We start from the raw sequence: 20,991 nt of genomic DNA, 5'->3' as shown, positions 1-20,991 counted from the left end.
GCAATGCAACCAGAAAACAAATCACTCATTTTGATCTTTTTGTTCTGTTACGCATTCACCACACATGATGGATATGTTTATATTTTAATAGTTCAGACATTTCTGACTCAAAAATATATTTTTTTAAATATTATTAAAACATTTAACAAATTTTTTTAAACCATTTTACTAATTTATTTTGAACCCCTTACAGGGCTTGACTTTGCAATCTTCTGATCACTTGTACCATAGACTGTAATAGTATTCTATTTCAGTCTATGGAATTTTGACAGGCTTTCTGTTAAAGGGGTTGTCCAAGTTATATTTATTGATGACCTATCCTCAGGATAGGTCATCAATATCAGATTGGCGGGGGTCCGACACCCGGCACCCCCTCCGATCAGCTGTTTGAAGAGAAGGCGTGTGCGGTGTCAGCGCTGCCTCCTCTTCACTGTTTACCTTCTAGCCGTTGCATCTGCAGTGGTGAGCAGGTGTAATTACACCCAAGCCATCCCATTCATTTCAATAGGAAGGCTTGGGTGTAATTACACCTGCTCACCACTGCAGATGCAACGGCTAGAAGGTAAACAGTGAAGAGGAGGCAGCGCTGACACCGCGCACGCCTTCTCTTCAAACAGCTTATCGGAGGGGGTGCCAGGTGTCGGACCCCCACCGATCTGATATTGATGACCTATCCTGAGGATAGGTCATCAATAAATATAACTTGGACAACCCCTTTAAGGAAGGCTTAATGTCTTAATATGTAGCTTACTGTGGCAGGCCTGGGAGACTTCAAAGGCCCTGGACTGCCATAGCAATAGATTGTAGTCCTGCAATTTCACAGTGAGAACTCCAATTGGAGGATAAAGGGAGCTCCCTCCTTCTCTCTAAAGTAAACCCATATTTGAGGGGTTAAATGACTGGGATCGAAGTCTTCTCTGGTCCTGGTCCCTGCCAGTGAGTGTCAGTTGTATTATTGTATATAGCTGGCATCTGCAATGTAAGGAGCTGGCTTAGGCCGAATGCACACGGCCGTGAGCGGTCCGTGGAACCGCGGCCTGGATTCCTGCTGAGAGCAGGAGCACACGGCGTCATTGGTTGCTATGACGCCATGCGCTTCCTGCTGCCGCCGCAATACAGTAACACGCTGGTATGATCTATACCAGTGTATTACTGTACTGTGGCGGCAGGAGGGAGCGCACGGCGTCATAGCAACCAATGACGCCGTGCGCTCCTGCTCTCAGCAGGAATCCAGGCCGCGGTTCCACGGACCGCTCACGGCCGTGAAAAACGGCCGTGTGCATTCGGCCTTAGCTTGTGAGCCCGCTACATACATCCGTTTAACCCAAATGATGTACATGATTTAGCATAAATGGTTTAATAAAATTTTTATCCCAAAACTGGGGACAATTTTTTTTATGATTGCATTTTACTCATTTTGGGTTAAAAATCATTTTTTCAATTGGTCTTTATTAAAATTATTGAGCTGTTTTTCTATCTGTGTAACTGGTACTTTCACTTTCACTTTGTGTTGTTATCTAATAACCCTTATTTCTATATTACTGAAAGGTCATAAACACTTATTTAAGCCACATTCTTATCAGCAAGGTAATCCGTTCAGGATGTCTTCAGTTCAGTCGTTTTGACTGATCAGGAAGGAGATAATACCGCAGCATGCTACAGTTTTATCTCCGCCCAAAAAAACTGAACACTTACCGGAATGCCGGATCCTTTTTTTTTTATTTTTTACATAGGAATGTATTCTTGCCGGACCCGTCCTTCCGGTCTGCGCATGCACATTAAAAAAAAGTGAAAATAAATGAATTAGAAACGGATCCGTTTGTCCGTATGACAAACAGACAGACGGATCCGTTCTTGCAATGCATTTGTAAGACGTAAAATGCCATCAGTTGGCATATGTTTTGACGTATCCGGCAGGCAGTTTTTGCTGCCGGATTTCTCTGCTGCAAGTGTGAAAGTACCCTAAGCTATAATAAGTGTTTATAATGTCAGAGAGCAGAGATAAGGAGCCCGTCAGCTCCCTGTCTGACTGAGCAGAGAGAAAATACAGATCCTGCGAGTAGCATTTTTAACCAATTGCAATTACCATTTTTAACCAATAGTACAATGCAATAATAATAAATAAAAAATGCCACCAAAGGCGTACATAGCCTTTAACATTGGACCGAATGTTCGCTTTAAAGAGGACCTGTCTGCTCTCCTAAGATGTCTGTCTTAGTAAATGTGTATTCCCCACAAAATAACTTTGGAGAGCATTTTTCCTTGTAGCTGTGCATTTATGTAGTTGCTCAGTTTATTCCTACTGGAAATGTATTTTCAGCTGGACATTGCCGTTTTACTTGTAAGTAGCGTGTATCTATACACAGTCTGGCACTGTCCAATCAGTGTCTGTAGGGACATACTCTGTTGACAAGAGAAGTAGCACTCAGTTGCCAATTTATTCATACATTTCCAGGAGGAATACCAAATAAACGGTGCAACTCAGAGTTTTATGATAAGCTAGACCAACATTGTTAAATTATGGAGAATGAAATGGTTTACTAAAACAGACATGTCAGGAGAACATCTTTTTTATTTTATTTTAAGCATGCTCAGTTTAGCTCAAAAACTAGCTCTCTATCCTTTCACCCCTAATGTTTAATTTTCCACTGGGACTCCCTCCTCCATTCTGATTTTTTTTGCATTAAGCCTCAAGAAATTTTTTATTTAGTGCAGCAAGAATATCTGTCTGAAGACCTAAGGGAAGTAAGTATTGACTGTAGCCCAGGGTGTCACTTGTGTGAAATATCAGATCTGTTAGCGGGGTTCTGACTTCCCAGTGACATCTTCGAAGTGGTACCAGATAGTAAATGTCCTATGTTTCTCTAGTAGGTGTAATATATAGCATATAGGTCAACATTTTATAAATAATGTATCACAGTTATGATGTAATTTTCTTCATTTAGAATATTTGAATCATAGTTTGATTCTGTCTTTTTTTTCTTTTTAAACTAACTGCAGGGTGCGGGCACTGCTATCGGTGAACTGCCACCATACTTCATGGCCAGAGCAGCCCGTCTGTCAGGGGCAGAACCTGATGATGAGGAGTATGAGGAATTTGAGGAGATGTTGGAACATGCCCAGACAGCACAGGTGGGAATAGCAATCCTTTATCTAAATCCCAAATGCTCACATTATTTCCTGCCTGAATGGGAGAACATTCCTAAAGATGACCACGTGTTTGCTCACATACCCTGCTGTGGAAAAACACATGGAACAAAACATTGAAAATGTAGGCTACCTTCCTCCTAACCTTTTTATCATTACTTGTGATCAAAGGTAACCTGTCAACCACAAAAGTCTCCTTTACAATACAACTTCATTAAAATACCACTAAATGAGTCCTCTGCTAAATGGATGAGAGGGCTCCTATTGTGGAAGGGCATGTGTGGTAAGTATTCTGGCCCAGTAAAGATTGTCAATAAAAGAACCATTAAAGAGGACCTTTCACCGCTCCCGACTGCCTTTTTTAATAGCTTCATGCATTCTCCATGTACCGTAATAACAATGCTGAAACATCTATTCTTACGGCTCTATGTTGTGCCATTCCTTTATAATTTCTGCTAGAAGTTATGAATGAATTGCTAGCAGTCTGCAGTAAGGGTGCAGAGGGGTGGTAACCAGTTGGGGGTGTGTACCTGCATCCAATCAGTGCTGACATTTTCAGTCTGTGCAGGTACACACCCGCAACTGGTTACCTCCCCTCTGTACCCTTACTGCCGACTGCTAGCAATTCATTCCATAACTTCTAGTATAAAATAATAAAGGAATGACACAACATACAGCCATAAGAATAGATGTCCCAGAGTTATTACATGGGGAATGCATGTATCTATTAAAACAGGCATGTCAGGAGTGGTGAAAGGTCCTCTTTAAATATGATTATTAGCATATACGGCAAGTTATTTACAGTGGCGTAACTAGAAATTACTGGGCCCCACAGCATATTTTTGAATGGGGCCCCCCTCCCCCAGTAATTTTTTCACAACCCCTTCCTTTTATGCCGCCCCCATTCCTGTGGCTAGTAAAGATCTCTCTCTCAGACCAGGCCCGGCAGCTGTTCCATCTATTTTGTACACTGTCTATACTGTCACTGTATATCATTTCATTGTGTAATACTGTTGAGGGGGCCCTGACAAAATCTTTTAGTCCTCCTCCTCCTGGATGGGCCCCTTGGGGGTCAGGGCCCCAAAGCAGCCGCTTCCCCTGCTTCCCCTATAGTTACGCCCCTGGTTATTTACCACCTCCTGATAAGCAGACACCAGTTTGCCCTATCCAATGCTTTAACTTGAGTAACAGGTTCTGTTTAAACACTGTAAGTGGGCATGGGTGGTCGAATAGGTTTTGCTAAGGACACTATGAGAGAGATTTATCAAGATCAGTACTTTCTGTGCCCGTCTTGATACCCCCTGCGCTGCTTGAGGTGCAGGCCTCGTCATTAAATTAGGTATTTTTCATTGCGGTAATCACTTAGGCATGGTTTATAAGTTCTATATTGTAGAAATTGTAAAATGGAAAGTCTAATGTTATTAGGTTGTGAAACGGATTATACAGGAAATTCCAAATTACTCCGTGTTCAAAAACACAGTAATGAGTCCCATCAGGGTAGATGGTTGTTGTAGGAAGTGATATCATTACAAGATAGGTCCTGGGCATTACAACTGTTCTGAAGAAATTGAAGCTGTACGTAAAGCTCTTTGGTGTTACAAAGTAATGGATGCATCACTCTAAAACCATGGGATCACACATACAGTTTTCTGAGCCAAGCACAGAAGTGGACCAAAGATGACCAGTATAAAGGAAAGACTGACCCTTCTCTCCTTTGTCTCCAAACCTACGTGTTTGATCCGAACCTAAAGGAGCATTCCAGCATGAAATGTATGCCCTGTAATATGCCTAGGGAAGAGCAATAAATGACTTATTTCCATGTTTGGTGTTCTTTAAGTCATGTACTGACCCCTTAGGGCCAGCAGTAGGCATAACACAGTTTATCAATTTTACCTGGTGTGCCAGATATTTGGGTGGCCAGGCTTGTGTCTTTGCAGGCTCAAGAAATGCTCCAAATTCTGCATCACCCATAAAGGATCTATCTCTCTCTCTCCTGTGGATTTAATGGCATATCAGAACACCAGTCTTGATGAGCTTCCTCCATAGACTTTCTGTTGAGCCCATCTCCTGCAGTGAGGAGAGACAGTGCTCTGTGTGAGGACTTCTTTCTCCTCATTTTAGTGATCTGTGGAGGAAGGGGGTCTCAGACTTTACAGGGAAATTTCCCAGTGGGCCGATGCCCTGGGGGCCTCCTGAGCCCTCCTCATGGCCGGCCACTGGAAGTTTTTGGGGATGTATTTTGTGATGGACTGTTGTACTTGGCTCTGTTGGAATGGTAAAATGTGCCACAATATGGTACTGCTGGCCTTCCTTCCATCAGTTTGGACCCGACTACAAAACGGGGCCACTTTTAGTATTTTTTCCAGGGCCATTTTAAGTTCCCAGTCCGCCCCTGGTCTCAGCACTTAGACACCCACCAGCCAAAACCTTTGATATGTCAATGACACATGAATTTTTTTGTTTTAAGTACAGGGACACTTTAAATATTGAATTCTCATCTTGTCATGCTTTTACTGTATTTTTCTCTCCATTATCATGTGCTCTCAAACTATAATCCATGGTTGCCAACCTGAATTTTTATTTATTTTTTCTGGACAACTTATCCAAAATTCCTGGACAGCCCAAAAAAATTCGGACAAATTGGAAAACGATAATGAATTGATTATAATTAAGGCTCCTTTCACACCTGCGTTCAGGTGTCCGCTCGTGAGCTCCGTTTGAAGGGGCTCACAAGCGGCCCTGAACGCAGCCGTCTGGCCCTAATTCATTCTCAGTGGAGGCGGATCCACTGAGAATGCATCCGCCTGCCAGCGCTCAGCCTCCGCTCCGCTCAGTGAGCTGACACTGAACGGTGCAAGCAGCGTTCGGGTGTCCGTCTGGCCGTGCGGGGGTGAGCGGATCCGTTCCGACTTACAATGTAAGTCAATGGGGACGGATCCGCTTGAAGATGACACCATATGGCTCAATCTTCAAGCGGATCCGTCCCCCATTGACTTTCAATGTAAAGTCTGAACGGATCCGCTCAGGCTACTTTCACACTTAGAAAAATTTTCTAAGTTATAATGCAGACGGATCCGTTCTGAACGGAGCCACCGTCTGCATTAATATGAGCGGATCCGTTCAGAACGGATCCGATCGAACGCAGGTGTGAAAGTAGCCTAATACGTGTCTATAGCTCAATATACTGATAAGAACTCATTACCAGCATTTCCTGTGAGCTGTAAAATGATGATATTTATCTTCCAAAATATCTAGTCGAGCAGCACCAGCTTAAAAAAAATCACGAACACATCTATTTTCTTCCCTGGACACAGGAAAAAAGTCACCTATTTTTATGGACTGTCCAGAAATTTCTGGATGGTTGGCAACCCTGACTGTAATTGTAGAGCCACACATAAACATGGTATATGAAGCAGATTTTCCGCAGTGGAATTGTGTGATTTTTGAAAAATGTTATCCATGCTGCCGAAAATTTCAAGCATGGAATCCATACTTAACTTTTACATCCATAGCATGTCAAATTATCCTGCTGATTTCCGTCTTTGCATTGCAGAGGGTGAGATTTGCTGCAAATCTGCAGCAAAATCTGCATTTAAGTTTGCATGTAACCACGCCATGTGTGGCTATACCCTAAAAAAAAGTATTGGCTATCTTAAAGGGGTTAAAAGTTATCCCCAATCCTCAGGATAAGGCAATCCTGCACACGACCGTTGTGTGTTTTGCGGTCCGCAAATTGCAAAACACAGATGGCGTCCATGTGCGTTCCCGAATTTGCGGAACGGCACGGACAGCCATTGATATAACTGCCTATTCTTGTCCGCAAAACGGAAAAGAATAGGACAGGTTATATATATTTTTTGCGGTGCAACACATCTTTTGCGGCCACATTGAAGTGAGAGGTTCCGCATCCAAGCCGGAAACTGCGGCTCGGATGCGGACCAAAACAATGGCCGTGTGCATGAGGCCTAAAGGATAACTAATAGATCGGTGGGAGTCCTTACTCTGGGACCTCCACCTATCACAATAACAGGGACTCCGTACACCGCTAACCCCCCAAAATGAACAGAGCAGAAGCTCAGCAATGAGCACTGATCTTTTTTTAAACCAGTTTTTGAAGCGTGTTTTCCTTGAGTCAGCTTGTTGTACTTGAAGGGATTGCTGACCTTGTGTTTGCTTTGTGGTCAGTTACTTTTTTACCCATATGGAGTTATTCTGTTCTGCATTGTCTGTATATCCTCTTGTTTATTTCATTCTCCCTTTCATTTGTTTTTCTTTTATGTGCTTTACATACCCCTGTATTACATTTGCCAGCTGTGGAATGACCAGGTCTTTCTGGCTATCTCTGTGCCAACATGATTTTAATGGCTCCTTGTCCTGGCCCTATGCCAGCTTTGTCTGCAGTATCCCTTTTGTCCTGTTTACTTCCAAAATAGATTACGTTATCATTACGACACACTGCTTTTGTCTGCATTTTACATTTAACCAGTGATTTTTGGAAAGGAGTAACAATGTTATAGGAACACATCCTGTCTGCTAGTAAATGTACTGCACTGACTAACGCAGTCAGGATTAATACTTTATTGGAAGTCCACAAACCAGACTGATTGTTAAACTGACCACTGACATTCTGGGAACTGTGGGTATAAGGGAGATTTCTCAAAACTGGTGAAAAAGAAAAACTGGCTGAGTTGCCCATAGCAACAAGTCAGATGCTACCTTACATTTTTCAAAGCTCCTTTGGAAAATGAAAGGTGGAAGCTGATTGGTTGCTATCGGCAACTAAGCCTGTTTTCATTTACTCCAGTTTTGATAAATCTCCCCCCATTATCATTTTGTAGTATGAGGAAGGGTAATGTGTCTTCTACAGGTTAGAAATGTAATCCATGGTGGATATCGGGGAAGACATTCTGTCTTGTGACAAGAACTTGACATATTATGTCTCCAATATATTGTTTCCAACTAGGGAAGTATTTTGCAGTCTTGGTTATCTCTATGATGTAGGCAAATATGTACATTGTATACAGTACACTGTTGTATCACCAAAATAGCTTTGACCCATTGCAGCATGACACAGTACTTCTCAAGGTGTCCTGTCGTATCTGGTACCAAGATGTTAGAACCAGATCCTTTAAAGGGGTTCTGCACTTTGTGTAAAGCTCTGTTCAAGTAAACAGAGCTTAGCCCCACCCAGGCCAGTTGATACTAGTCGTGACGTCAGTGGGCCAGCGGTAAACAGTGAGAAGGCCGCAGCGCTGCTGGAGCGCCGCTGCCTTCTCCAACAGCTGATCGGAGGGAGTCCCGGGTGTCGGACCCCCCGCCGATCAGAAGCTGATGATCTATCCAAAGGATAGATCATCAGTTTAAACAAAGTGCAGAACCCCTTTAATTCCTGTAAGTTGGGTGGCCTCAATAGATGAGACTTTTCCCCACCACATTCCACAGATACTAAAATTAACACCTGGGGAATTTGAATGTTAGGTTAACACCTTAAACTCCTTGTCATGTACCTCCTGAACAGTTTTTTCAGTGTGGCATGGCACATTATCCTTCTGTCGAAGGCTACTGCTTTCAGGAAGGCGAAGAACAGCGGGTAGAGCAACTTCTCATCCACCTGTGTGTGTGGACATTGGTGCAACCACAGCCACAATTGCCAAACTAGGAACGTATTTTATTAATTTAATAGAGGTTTTGACAGTTGTCACCTAGTTGCGCCAAGTGATGTCCACACACAGGTAGATGAGAAGTTGCTCTACCCACTGTTCTTTGCCTTTCTGTTTTCCTCCAGAGGGTTGGCCGGGGCCCACTAATTTTGAGAGGATTCATATGACATCGGCTGCACTGACCACTCTTTATTGAAGGTTCTCCATTATGCCTCAAGCAGACGTCTGTGTCCGTTTTGGATCAGTGGTAACACGGACCGTGTTCAATCCGTGTTTTCTCCCGTGTTGGGTCCGTGGGTCAGTTTTTTGCTGTCCGTGTTTCACTAACACTCAACAGCTGACATTTTATTTATTTTTTAAATCTCTTGTTAATGATCTGTGAAACACGGATGCAACACGGATGGCATCCGCGGTTTTCATGGACCCATAGACTATAATGGGCGTGATGGATCCGTGAACACGGACAAAATAGAGCATGCATCCGTGGTAAAAATAACGGACCCACGGACCATGCTGAAACACTGATGTGTGAATACACACATTAAAAGGAATAGGGACGTGTGCTGTCCGTGGAGAACATGTACAGCACACGTCCGTGAAACACTGACGTCTGCATGAAGCTTTAGTGATGTGACTAATTTAGCAATTAACACAAAAAGGTGAGCACAATCACTTTTTATCCTGACATTTTGGGGGATATTTATCAAAAATGGTGTAAGGTAAAACTAACTTAGTTTCCCATAGCAAACAATCAGATTCCACCTTTCATTTTTCAGAGCTCCTTTGGAAAATGAATGGTGAAATCTGGTTGCTATGGACAACTAAGCCAGTTTTCCATTACACTAGTTTTGATAAATCCCCCCATGCCTAAAGATGCATACCCTGTAAGCGCCTCCCTCTGTTTGTTCTGCTATCAGGAAGTATTGTTCACGGATTGTCCTTCCTTGGACCATTTTTCTTGGAAAACCCGACAAAATCTACTGTTCAGTGATGCCCTCACCCATTCATTCACCCGTCACAATTTGGTCTTGCGCTTTAGGGCTGCTTTCAGACAAGCAATATTCATGTGCTGCCGAACTGTAGAACAAATAGCACACGATCGGAACACTAACCCATTACAGCCCGTGGGCCAATTCCCACTTCCGGTTTGTCAGTGCAGAGAAAATTGCAGCACTGTCTGTTTCAGTGTGGTTTTCTTCCTAGACTTGTCGATTCAAGTGAGTAGGTCTGGGAGAAAGACAGCACGGAGACACCATCCGCGTGCAATCCTTTCAAAGAACTGTCCATATTCTAGGCTCAAAAAAGTGGATACGTTTTTGATTGCTTGTATGAAAGCAGCCTGAGGGTACGACTACACGGCGTGGTCACGTTGCAGTGATACTGCGGTAAGGCGACACATGCGGCTGACCACATTTAGTTACTATATTTTGAATTGTGTCTTAAGGGTGTGTTTTTTGTGCATGGTAGTTTATGGACTGCTCTTTGAAATGTTGTGAATTTTTGCAGTTTATCATTTAACTTCAAATAGTGATACATGTGGTAAAATATGTTAATCATATACCGCAAGCGGCTGATCAACTCTATAGCCAATACGGTCAGTAGCCTCAAGGCGGTGGGCATGTTTTACATGCCACATGTGCAGTCATCTCAACGTAGAAAGTGCCAGGGCTGTCTCAGAAACATATTTCCATTGGGAAATGAGACTATGCAGTTCCTGACCGCATCACGATCGCACCGTCTGGTCGTACCCTAAGAACTGTGGAGTGTTCACATGCTGCCTAATATAGCCCACTCTCTGCCACTGTCAGAAAACCATTTTGTTGCAGTTGATCCATGTACATTTTAATGTATGGGTTTGCAATACCAAACACAGCCAAAGGACAAAGGTGGTGCTGTTTCTGCTGTAAAAATGCAGACCCCTTTTTCTAACTCTCGATGACACCTTTAGGTCACACTCAGAAGAGCAGGTTCAGTGTGAGAAACTCACAGCATGTGTCAGTGTGAGGTCCCATTCTGACCTCCACTCCTCTGACAGGATCGAATAGCATTATAATGATTTATAAGGCTGCGTGTCCCTGTGAGACTGGAATCTACTGAACTATACTGACGTAATGCTGTCAGTGTAATTTAGTAGATTCCAGGTCTCTCAGGGTCCCACTGCATTATTAGTTAAAATAATGCTGTGCGATCCTGTCAGAAGAGCAGATTTTCAGAACGGGAACTGCCAGTTTATCTCATTGAACTCGCTTGTGTGCATCTGGCCTTGCAGGGACTGCCCAGTATATACCTTGATAGATGGTATCTTTATTTCCAGAAATAGCACCAATCTTTCCTGTGGGCTGTTCTGTAGTGTTTCAGTTCAGCCCTATTCACTTTTCAGCTGCAGTAGTTGTTGTGGTATTTCTAGAAATAAAGCAGGCTTCTTCTTTGTTATTCCAGACAACCCCTTTTACTTAAGATCTGCACATGTTTCAAATCTAAGGCCTCTTTCACACGGGCGAGATTTCCGCGCGGGTGCAATGCGTGACGTGAAAGCATTGCACCCGCACTGAATCCGGTCCCATTCATTTCTATGGGGCTGTGCACATGAGCTGTGATTTTCACGCATCACTTGTGCAATGCGTGAAAATCGCAGCATGTTCTATATTCTGCCATAGAAATAAAAGGGTCTGCGTGAAATTCGCAAGCAAGTGCGGATGCGGTGCGATTTTCACGCACGGTTGCGAGGAGAAGATCGGGATGGGGACCCGATCTTTATTATTTTCCCTTATAAAATGGTTATAAGGGAAAATAATAGCATTCTGAATACAGAATGCTTTGTACAATAGGGCTGGAGGGGTTAAAAAAAAAACTAAAATTTTTTTTAACTCACCTTAATCCACTTGTTCGCGCAGCCGGTATCTCTCCTGTCTTCTTCTTTGAGGAATAGGACCTTTGATGACGTCACCACGCTCATCACATGGTCCGTCACATGATCCGTCACCATGGTAAAAGATCATGTGACGGACCATGTGATGAGCGTGGTGACGTCATCAAAGGTCCTATTCCTCAAAGAAGACTAACAAGTGGATTTAGGTGAGTTAAATTATTTTTTAATATTTTTTTTAACTACGCCAGACCTATTGTACTATGCATTCTGTATTCAGAATGCTATTATTTTACCTTATAACCATGTTATAAGGGGAAATAATATAATCTACACAACCTTAAACCCAAACCTGAACTTCTGTTAGAAATTCGGGTCTGGGTACCACATTCAGTTTTTTATCATGCGCGTGCAAAACGCATTGCACCCGCGCGGTAAAAACTGAACGGAAAGCAATCGCTGTCAAAACTGACTGCAATTGCGTTCCTACTCGCACGGGTTTGCCGCAACGCATCCGGACCTTATCCGGACACGCTCGTGTGAAATAGGCCTAAGGATAGACTTAGGCCTCTTGCACATTGGCGTCACGGATATGGTCCAGGTGCATTGCAGGAAACCCGTGCGAGTGCGTACCCAATTTCATTCAGTTTTGTCTACGATTGCGTTGCGTTCAGTTTTTTTCCACACACATGTGTGATAAAAAACTGAATGTGGTACCCGATCCCGGACTTCTTCACTGAAGTTCGGGTTTGGGTTCGGTGTTCTGTAGATTTTTATTATTTTCCATTATGACATGGTTATAATGGAAAATAATAGCATTCTTTAATACAGAATGCTAAGTAAAATGTCCCTTAAGGGTTAAAAAATAATTTAAAAAAATGACTCACCTGATCCACTTGATCGCGCAGCCTTTATCGTCTTCTTTCTTCTTCTTGCAGGACCTGCAAAAGGACCTGCGCCAAAGTCATCATGCTCACCTTGTGGTGAGCGCGATTATGTCATCAAAGGTCCTTTTGCAGGTCCTGCAAGAAGAAGAAAGAAAATTACATAGCATCCGCACTTGCTTGCGGATACTATGCGATTTTTATGCAGCCCTATTCACTTCTATGGGGCCTGCGTTGCGTGAAAAACGCTGAATATTGAACATGCTGCGATTTTCACGCAACGCACAAGTGATGCGTGAAAAACATTGCTCATGTACACAGCCCCATTGAAATGAATGGGTGCGGATTCAGTGCGGGTGCAGTGCATTCATGTCACGCATTGCTTCCGCGCAGAATTCTCGCTCGTGTGAAAGGCGCCTTAGTCTCTAGTCTGTTATTACCAGTTTGTTAAATATAGTAATATACAGGGAGTCATTTCTTACATTAAAGTGGTTCTCCGGGAATTAAGAAAGTAAAATTACTGAAAATGCGAAAATATTAATTTATTATAAATATATTTCCAAATACCTTTCATTACTTATAATTGCTTGTTTTGTCTAGTGAGCAATCATTAGGAAAAATAAAATTACTGCCATCACACAGCAGGACAAGTTACTTTAGAATACTGAGCTAAACGGCTGCCTCATCCTCCTCTCCTACATGTCCAGGGTTATGATCCTAAATACAGTTGATAAGTTCTTCAGCTGAATCTCTTTAGGAATGGAGTTCATGAGGAGATCTAAAGTACAGAGGACGGACAGGACAGACTGTGGTAATGTGATGCTGTGGTAATGGAGACTGCATACAAGAGCTGCTGCTCATTGGTCACATCCCCTCCCTCCTCTGTCTCCTTATGACTTCCATTCCTACAGAGAATTCAGCTCAAGATCATAGTGGCCCTTCACACAGTATAATGACCCCACAATGCCCCCCACACACTATATAATGACCCCCAGTGGCCCTACACACAGTATAATGACCCCACAGCGGCCCTCCATTCAGAATAATAACCCCCAGTCGCCCCCCATTCAGAATAGTGACTCCCAGTGCCCCCTCCATTGGGGGCTTTGGGGGTCATTGCTGCTCATTGGTCACATCCCCTCCCTCCTCTGTCTCCTTATGACTTCCATTCCTACAGAGAATTCAGCATAAGATCATAGTGGCCCTTCACACAGTATAATGACCCCTCAATTCCCCCCACACACTATATAATGACCCCCAGTGGCCCTACACACAGTATAATGACCCCACAGCGGCCCTCCATTCAGAATAATAACCCCCAGTCGCCCCCCATTCAGAATAATGACCTCTAGTGACCCCCAGTGCCCCCTCCATACAGTATTCCCCCAGTGTGGGGGCTATTATACTGTATGCTGGTCACTGGGGGTCATTATATTAAATATGGGCTCTGGGGGTCATTATACTGAATGGAGGGTAATTGGGGATCATTATACTAAATGGGGGACACTGGGGGTCATTATACTATGTAAAGGGCCCTCACAGTATAATGACCCCACAGTTGCCCTCCATTCAGAATAATGACCCTAGTCGCCCCCACACTGGGGGTTATACTGTATGGAGGGGGCACTGGGGGTCATTATATTGAATGGGGGCTCTGGTGGTCATTATACTAAATGGAGGGTCAATGGGGATCATTATACTAAATGGAGGGTCAATGGGGATCATTATACTAAATGGAGTAATTTGTGTATATTGTGTAAGGGGCCCTCACAGTGTAATGACCCCCCAGTAGCCCCCTCACATACCTATCATTGCTGGAGTGCAGGGGAGCCGGCGGTCCTGTCATTCACTAACCGCAGCTCCCTGCACTCCTTCTCTCCTCAGGCCCACTGCAGCAGTGAGACACACGGCATGACGTCACCCCTGGGCTGGGCCTGGAGGAAAGAAGGAGATGTGCAGTGATGTAGCTAGAACTGACCTGGCCCCACAGCAAATTGTTGTACCCCCCCCCCCCCCCCCCAGCACTCCATGTTTTTGTATCCTGCAGAGTCAAGTAAAAAATGCATACGTTTACGTATATGTTTTTTTTACCATGGAACTCTATGGTGAACGGACGCAACTGTACGGCATCAGTCTGAGGATTGTATGGTGACCGGACGCCACTTTACGGCATCAGTCTGAGGCATCTGTTAATGTACACATTTTTGGTATACATTAAATGGATGGCACAAATGGGATGTGAACCCAGCCCTAGTGTCAAAATAATCCCCAGTACACAGCGGAGCAGCGGGGCGGAGAGGGGAGGCCGCCATGTACTGACAGAGCTCTACCTGGTCCTGGTGGTCAGGGATGAAGACTGTGTTTCCCAAGGATCATTTATCTACTGGGAAATACAGGGCACAGTATAATGCACTAGAATCTATATAATATAAAGATATTAGCCCTACCCCCGAATAATAATACAATTAGGGGGTCATTTATTATATAGAAATACGTCTATATTAGGCGTATTTCTGACACAGATGTGGCGCAAAGGTCCTTAGCACCGCAATCTGTATCTTTTCCCACTCATGCCAGGTCTAAAAAAAGTGGCGTGGGCAGGGAAAGGGATACAGTTATGGCCATACAGTTATTGGATACCACCGCCATACAGTGATAACACCGCCATACAATGATAAAACCACCATACAGTGACCGGATAAAAGGGTATAAGGGGGCACTGTACAGGGTGTGGTAAGAGGGCACAATGCAGGGTATAAAGGGGCACAGTACAGGGTGGGGGGTACAGTCACATGACCCTGTGACGTTAGAAGGTCCTTATGGTGAATGCGGTTCAGATGCCACCATAATGAGAGGCAGAGGAGTGAGACAGGGGCCCTGGATGGACAGGAGGGGTGGACACAGCAAGTAGGTGGAAGGGGCTCTGAGGGGGATTCATACAAGAAGTAGTGGCAGGAGGTCTGTACAGGGCAGCAATAGGAGATAGGAGGATGGAACAGGAGCTCTGGATATATGAGGGAGGAAAGGAGACAACAGGGCTCCATGAGGATGAGATAGGACAGGATATTGGGGGGGGGGGGGGGGCAGGTGTCATGGAGGCAAACTGCTGAATAAAACTACTAAATAGAATGAAGCAGTGTCCAGCAGCAGATCGAACAGTCCCTCCTCCTGTCCCACAGAGAAGAGACAGTCACAGTGCAGACTCATCATTGACAACCTGTGTTCACACTTCTGCTCCAGCCCTTCACAGTGCAGACTCGCTGACAACCTGTGTTCACACTTTTGATCCAGCCCTGCTGGTCTCTCTCCTCAGGCAGCATGTCCTGTGTAGAGGGAGCGTGTCTGAGTCTCTGCAGCAGCCGGCCTTATGTGACTCAGAGGGCCCACCAGAGGGGTACTGCGTAAGTGAAAGGACAGCAATGAGAGCTTCCATCTGTATTGATGCAAGTGCTTATAGCAGCTCAGTGGGCAAGTCCAGGAGCATTGTGCCCCGGCACTTGCCCGGTTTCTCTGACAAGTAGGAGAGAAGGATGAGGCAGCTCTTTAGCTCAGTGTTGTGAAGTAACTTGTCCTCCTGTGTGATTAGGACAGGTTTTGTGTGTACTAATAGAACTGCGGCCATTTTATTTCTCCTGATGATTGCTCCGTAGACAAAATTAGCCACTATAACTAATGAGAGGTATTCGGGAATATATTTATAATAAAGTAATATTTAAGTATTTTCATTTTCTTCATTCCCAGAGAACCCCTTTAATCTGCAGAATGAATATTATTTTGGGTATGATTTTCTACACACTGCACATTTTTACGAAGTGTTTTACTCGGTGGCCATGTTTGCCGATATGTTTAGGCTAATACTAACATGTCTGTAATACGGTATAAAAACTTTGCATCAAGAGCTGCAGTGCTTCGTGTTTGCTGTGCTAGCTTCAGACCTGGTTAAATGTCTTGTAGAAGCTGTTTAATGCAGATGGTTTTGCATGTTTTGAGGCGCTTCTGGACCACGATTAATCACAGACTGTTTGTTTTTAGTACATCACATTGATATTTTGGCATTTGGCAGAAGGCTAATGACATTTAGCATTGACAAGATGTGAATTTTTTTTTGTTTATGTTTCTTCTTCCAAGGACTAAGCTAAAAACTTGAAAATCCCTGTGTGGGAAGGATATAGTAATCTTTTTTTTCTTTTTTCTTTTTTTTCCAAGGACTCATTTTTTGCTTTTTAAAAACATCTGTTATTTTATTGGTAAATGTCATGTTTTAAAGGCTATTCGCCACCTATTATTGAATTGAAATCTTAATAGTGGAGCTACTTGAAATAATAATGTTTGGGGATGGCTTTTTTTCAGTAACTTCCTACTGTAAGTATCAGAATGCAGCCTCATGCAAGTGACCATATTTGTGACCTGACCTGTTTAATTGCACATAGGAAAAAACTCTGCAAGGTTAGGGGTACATCAGGGCTAGGACTTTGGAACAGAATACCAGAACCGTTGGATCCGGCATATGCTGGACATTGCTGGTGCACTACGGATTTTGTTCACTATATTTGGGTCCGGTGTGAATACTGACATTTTGCCTGATAAACTATTGCTGCAAACAGTGCTATTTTGTCCTTTTTTGTCAGAATCTGCAACGGAGGCCCCTGTTGGCACCTCCACTGCAGATGTGAACGTAGTGTTGCTTGGAAAAAGGCTTCAGAATGGCAATGTGGTTTGCTCTATTGTCATGGAGACCACTAACAGTGTTAATTTATTACCTTTTTATTGTTTGATTTGCCTACTGTCTGATTATGAGCTGTTAGAAATGCAGGAAGGATTTCTATTGAGAAGTAGATTTTAGTCTGCTTGTACTGACATTGGCATAACAGCTAAATGTCTCTTTCTTCTGGTGATAGTTTTAGGCTAGCAGTTTTAGTAGATAGAAGTTGGTCGAACAAGCTATCTCTCTGCCCCTTCCCCCATGCCCACCTGGCAGAGCATGCATGTGTCCTGAACGGGTAGATGGGGGGGCTAGCTGCTGCCAGATTCCTCTGGCAGTGGCTTATCTGCCTGAGAACAAAGGGATTGGGTGCCCAGCGGAAATGTGGGAGCTAACCAGAAGCCTGTGTATAACAAATGAGCAGATGCAATGAAGTTTGTCTCTGAGAATGAAGCTGAATTTCTCATTCACCTTATACCAAGAGGTGCCTCTTGACTTCCCAAAAGGAAGGGCTAGTACTTTCTCACATATGAACAGTCATATGCTTATTTGCTCAAAATGCAAAGGAGATAACGATTTGGGAGGCACTAGCAGTACATTTATTAAGGAAAACCTCCCAGGCAGTCTTAGGGACGTTATGTCATGTCAAGTAGTATATCATTGTGTATGTCGTGATCCATGGCCTCTTGACCTTTGGGCAAGCCCACCAAATGTGGGACGTTCCCTGTAGTAGGACAACCCAATTTGGGGAGCAGCCCAGGATAGCATGGGCAGTTCCTGCGAGTGTGAGATACTACCCGGTTAAGGATTTTAAGGATGAGACAGGTGGACCCCAAGTCCGGCTCTTATTTAATAATATAGGAAAGTTGAGAGTGAAATCGGGGCAGATTAAAGAGTTGCGATAAGACCTGGAAAGTGAAGGAAGATTCTAAATCTTTGTTCATATGGGTTAAGTGTGAGGAGTTTGGAGGTTATAGAGAATAACAAGACAAAGCATGGAGGGGTTCGCTATACCAAGAAGAAGAAATAGTAGTAATTACTATAGTAGTTCGAAATTAGGCCAGCTAAATACTTAACCTCATCCCACACTCTGACGAGTGGTGGATTATAGGAATGTTAACACCAGTCAGGAAGGTGAGGGGGCCTATATCTCCAAGAAGGTCATCTAGATGGGTGGCATTTAAGGCTTCTTGGTCTAGGCAAAGGTGGGTGACGGTAAGTGGTGTGTTTATGGGCTAGCTGCAAAGTTTGACCTTGACCTTTAGTGCATTGTTTTATTTTATTTTTTACTCATCATTTGCTTTCAGAAACACTGCATTAGTTGAATATTGCTCACTATAATGAATAAAAGATTAATAAAATCTTTTTACATTGGAAGTTTTTCTGGAAAGGAGAACTTTATAGAAAATGATACAGGACAACCACACCTTAAGACTGGCTACGCACTTTGTCATGGTTCTCCTGGAAAATGCTAACAAATAAGCAGCACATGACGCAAAGCTTCCATGTATTAGAAGAAACATACCTTGGAGTGATGTGTGCACAGTGAATCAGTCAGTAAGCAAACATACTTTCTCTTAAAGGAAAACGAGTGATAAATCGTGTTCCTTTATGAAAGCAATTTGGTAATGTTACGTAAAAGTCCTTCTATATGGACCGATATTCAGGCCCATGAGCATTTGTAGGAGCGCTCATTCCCATAATTGGTCTGTGTAAAAGGTGCCAGCGATCGCCCGTTGATTCGTTTATCGGCTGATACGGTTATTCTGCCTGCACCAAAGATCATTGTTTCTAAAGAGTAAATTGATCACTTGCCCCAACAATGCGGAGGTGATTGCTAGATGTAATTGCCTGACACATTGGTCTGTGTAAAAAGGACCTTAAAGCCTCGTTCACATTTCCATGTCAGTGTCAATTTCATGAAAAAAAGTGTACGTGTTTCATCCGTGAAGATGTCCGTTTTTACCATCCGTGTGTCATCCGTAATTCACTGACGTTGCTCAGCTGAAAATTTATTTCCAAACAGTCTCCTATTAGTTTTCAGTGGAAAACGGACGCAACACGGATGAGTGTCAGTGATTTTCATGGACCCATAGACTTCATTGGGCATGCTTGGGCCGCATCACGGATCAAAGTAGTTCATGTCCCCGTGATTTTTTTTTTTACTGACCCATGGTCGGTAAAAAAGTACTGAAATGTGAACAGACACATTTAAATCAATGGGTGTGTGTGCTGTCCGTGGAAAATGCGAACAGAACACGTCAGTGAAAAACGGAAATGTTAATGAGCGTTTTGCTCGTTCTGCAGGTAATCAGCACTGCATTTACACGGCAAGATTATCGCAGCATCCTCTTCTAGAGAAGAGATTATATACATTTATATAAAGACATTATATTTATTTTTATTTCATGTATTCAGATATTTAGTCTTGTCCATTTCTCGGCCATGTTTTTTTTTTATTATACCAGAGGGTAATTTTGCCCATTCATATGCGCTATCTTGTGTGTGCATAGCTCTAATCAGATAAAGCCTTTTATAACGTAACATACTGCCGTGCAGCATCAAGTATGTCTGAAGGGATAATGTTACATGGTGTGATGCCCACTCGGATTACTCCGGTACATCAGTCCTTTTATTTATCACAGAAGTTTATTTCTACTTCCCTCTACTTTCCCCCTCACCCCTTCACCCTGCAGAGGTTAATCCTGCTGTCTGCTCTAGTTCCTCTTGTGACCCTGTTTGCCAAATGAAATTATAATGATTGTAATGACTAAGAGGCCATGCACTCCCTGGGTGTCAGTTGCTGTCAGGACCTGTTTTTGACTTTGCTGAACCTATTCTGGTTATGGTTTGTCTGGCCCATCACATGACTTCTCTGAAAATTCCCCCTCCTCTCCATTTCCAGTAAACTGTTTGAACAGGAGTGACTCAGAATGAAACCATCTTTCCTTGTAACCACAGAGCATGTTAAAGAATTTGTCAACGTGGACTCTAGAGGGCTTGAGATTAAGTGAGCTGGAGCAGTAGTGCCTTACTCCGTGTTAGGAGTCCCGTCTTGTGATGTGTAATCAGACGTGAGATGTGTGTCTGCCTGGTTCTACTCCCTTTAGGCCAGCTGGCTGCTCAGCTCATAAGTACACATCCCTCTAATGTTTCCGAAGGTTGCTTGTAGGCAGCTCATCTTCCCCACCGTTTATTTTACTGTTAGAACATTTTGAGCCAAGCAGCAGAAACCCTGCATCATCACCACACCCAACTGCAGCTTGTTAGGAACTACGTCTCGGCTTACTACCACCACCAATCATATCTGGAGAGTGAGCTCTAACCATTACGTCTCGGTTTGCTGACACTGAATAATTGTCTCCTACGTATCTTGGTTATTGCATTTTCTAAGAAAATATGCCTATGAAACCTTGTTTCTGGTCTAAACAGAGAGTGGTTTAAAGGTACTTTCACACTTGCAGCAGAGGATTCCCGCAGGCAGTTCAGTCGCCGGAACTGCCTGTCGGATACGGCAATCCGAACACAAACGGATGCGGATCCGTCTGACAAATGCATTGAAATACCGGATCCGTCTTTCCGGTGTCTTCCGGAAAAAAGGAACCAGTATTTATTTTATTTGTTTGCATTTTTAAATGTCTACGCATGATGATCCGTTTTGCTGGCACCCTTAATGCTATCCTATAAGTTCATGTTTTACCCTTTATAATAGGCCTTGAGACATGACTCCTG

The 20,991-nt window shown here is 43.5% G+C and overlaps 1 protein-coding gene across 2 annotated transcripts in view; it reads left to right on the top strand.

Annotated features, from left to right (window-relative positions):
• The window catches only part of VMP1 (vacuole membrane protein 1), a 154,993-nt gene that overhangs the window by 87,106 nt on the left and 46,896 nt on the right, over positions 1 to 20,991 (top strand). For both annotated transcript variants that reach the window (XM_044286305.1, XM_044286306.1), the window contains one exon: positions 3,001 to 3,132. In XM_044286305.1, coding sequence (XP_044142240.1) covers positions 3,001 to 3,132 — 132 coding nt within the window. The remainder of the gene's footprint in view (positions 1 to 3,000; positions 3,133 to 20,991) is intronic.

Source organism: Bufo gargarizans, chromosome 3 (assembly GCF_014858855.1).
Source record: "Bufo gargarizans isolate SCDJY-AF-19 chromosome 3, ASM1485885v1, whole genome shotgun sequence".
Lineage (NCBI taxonomy): Eukaryota > Metazoa > Chordata > Amphibia > Anura > Bufonidae > Bufo > Bufo gargarizans.
This window is presented reverse-complemented; position numbering and strand designations above follow the sequence as displayed.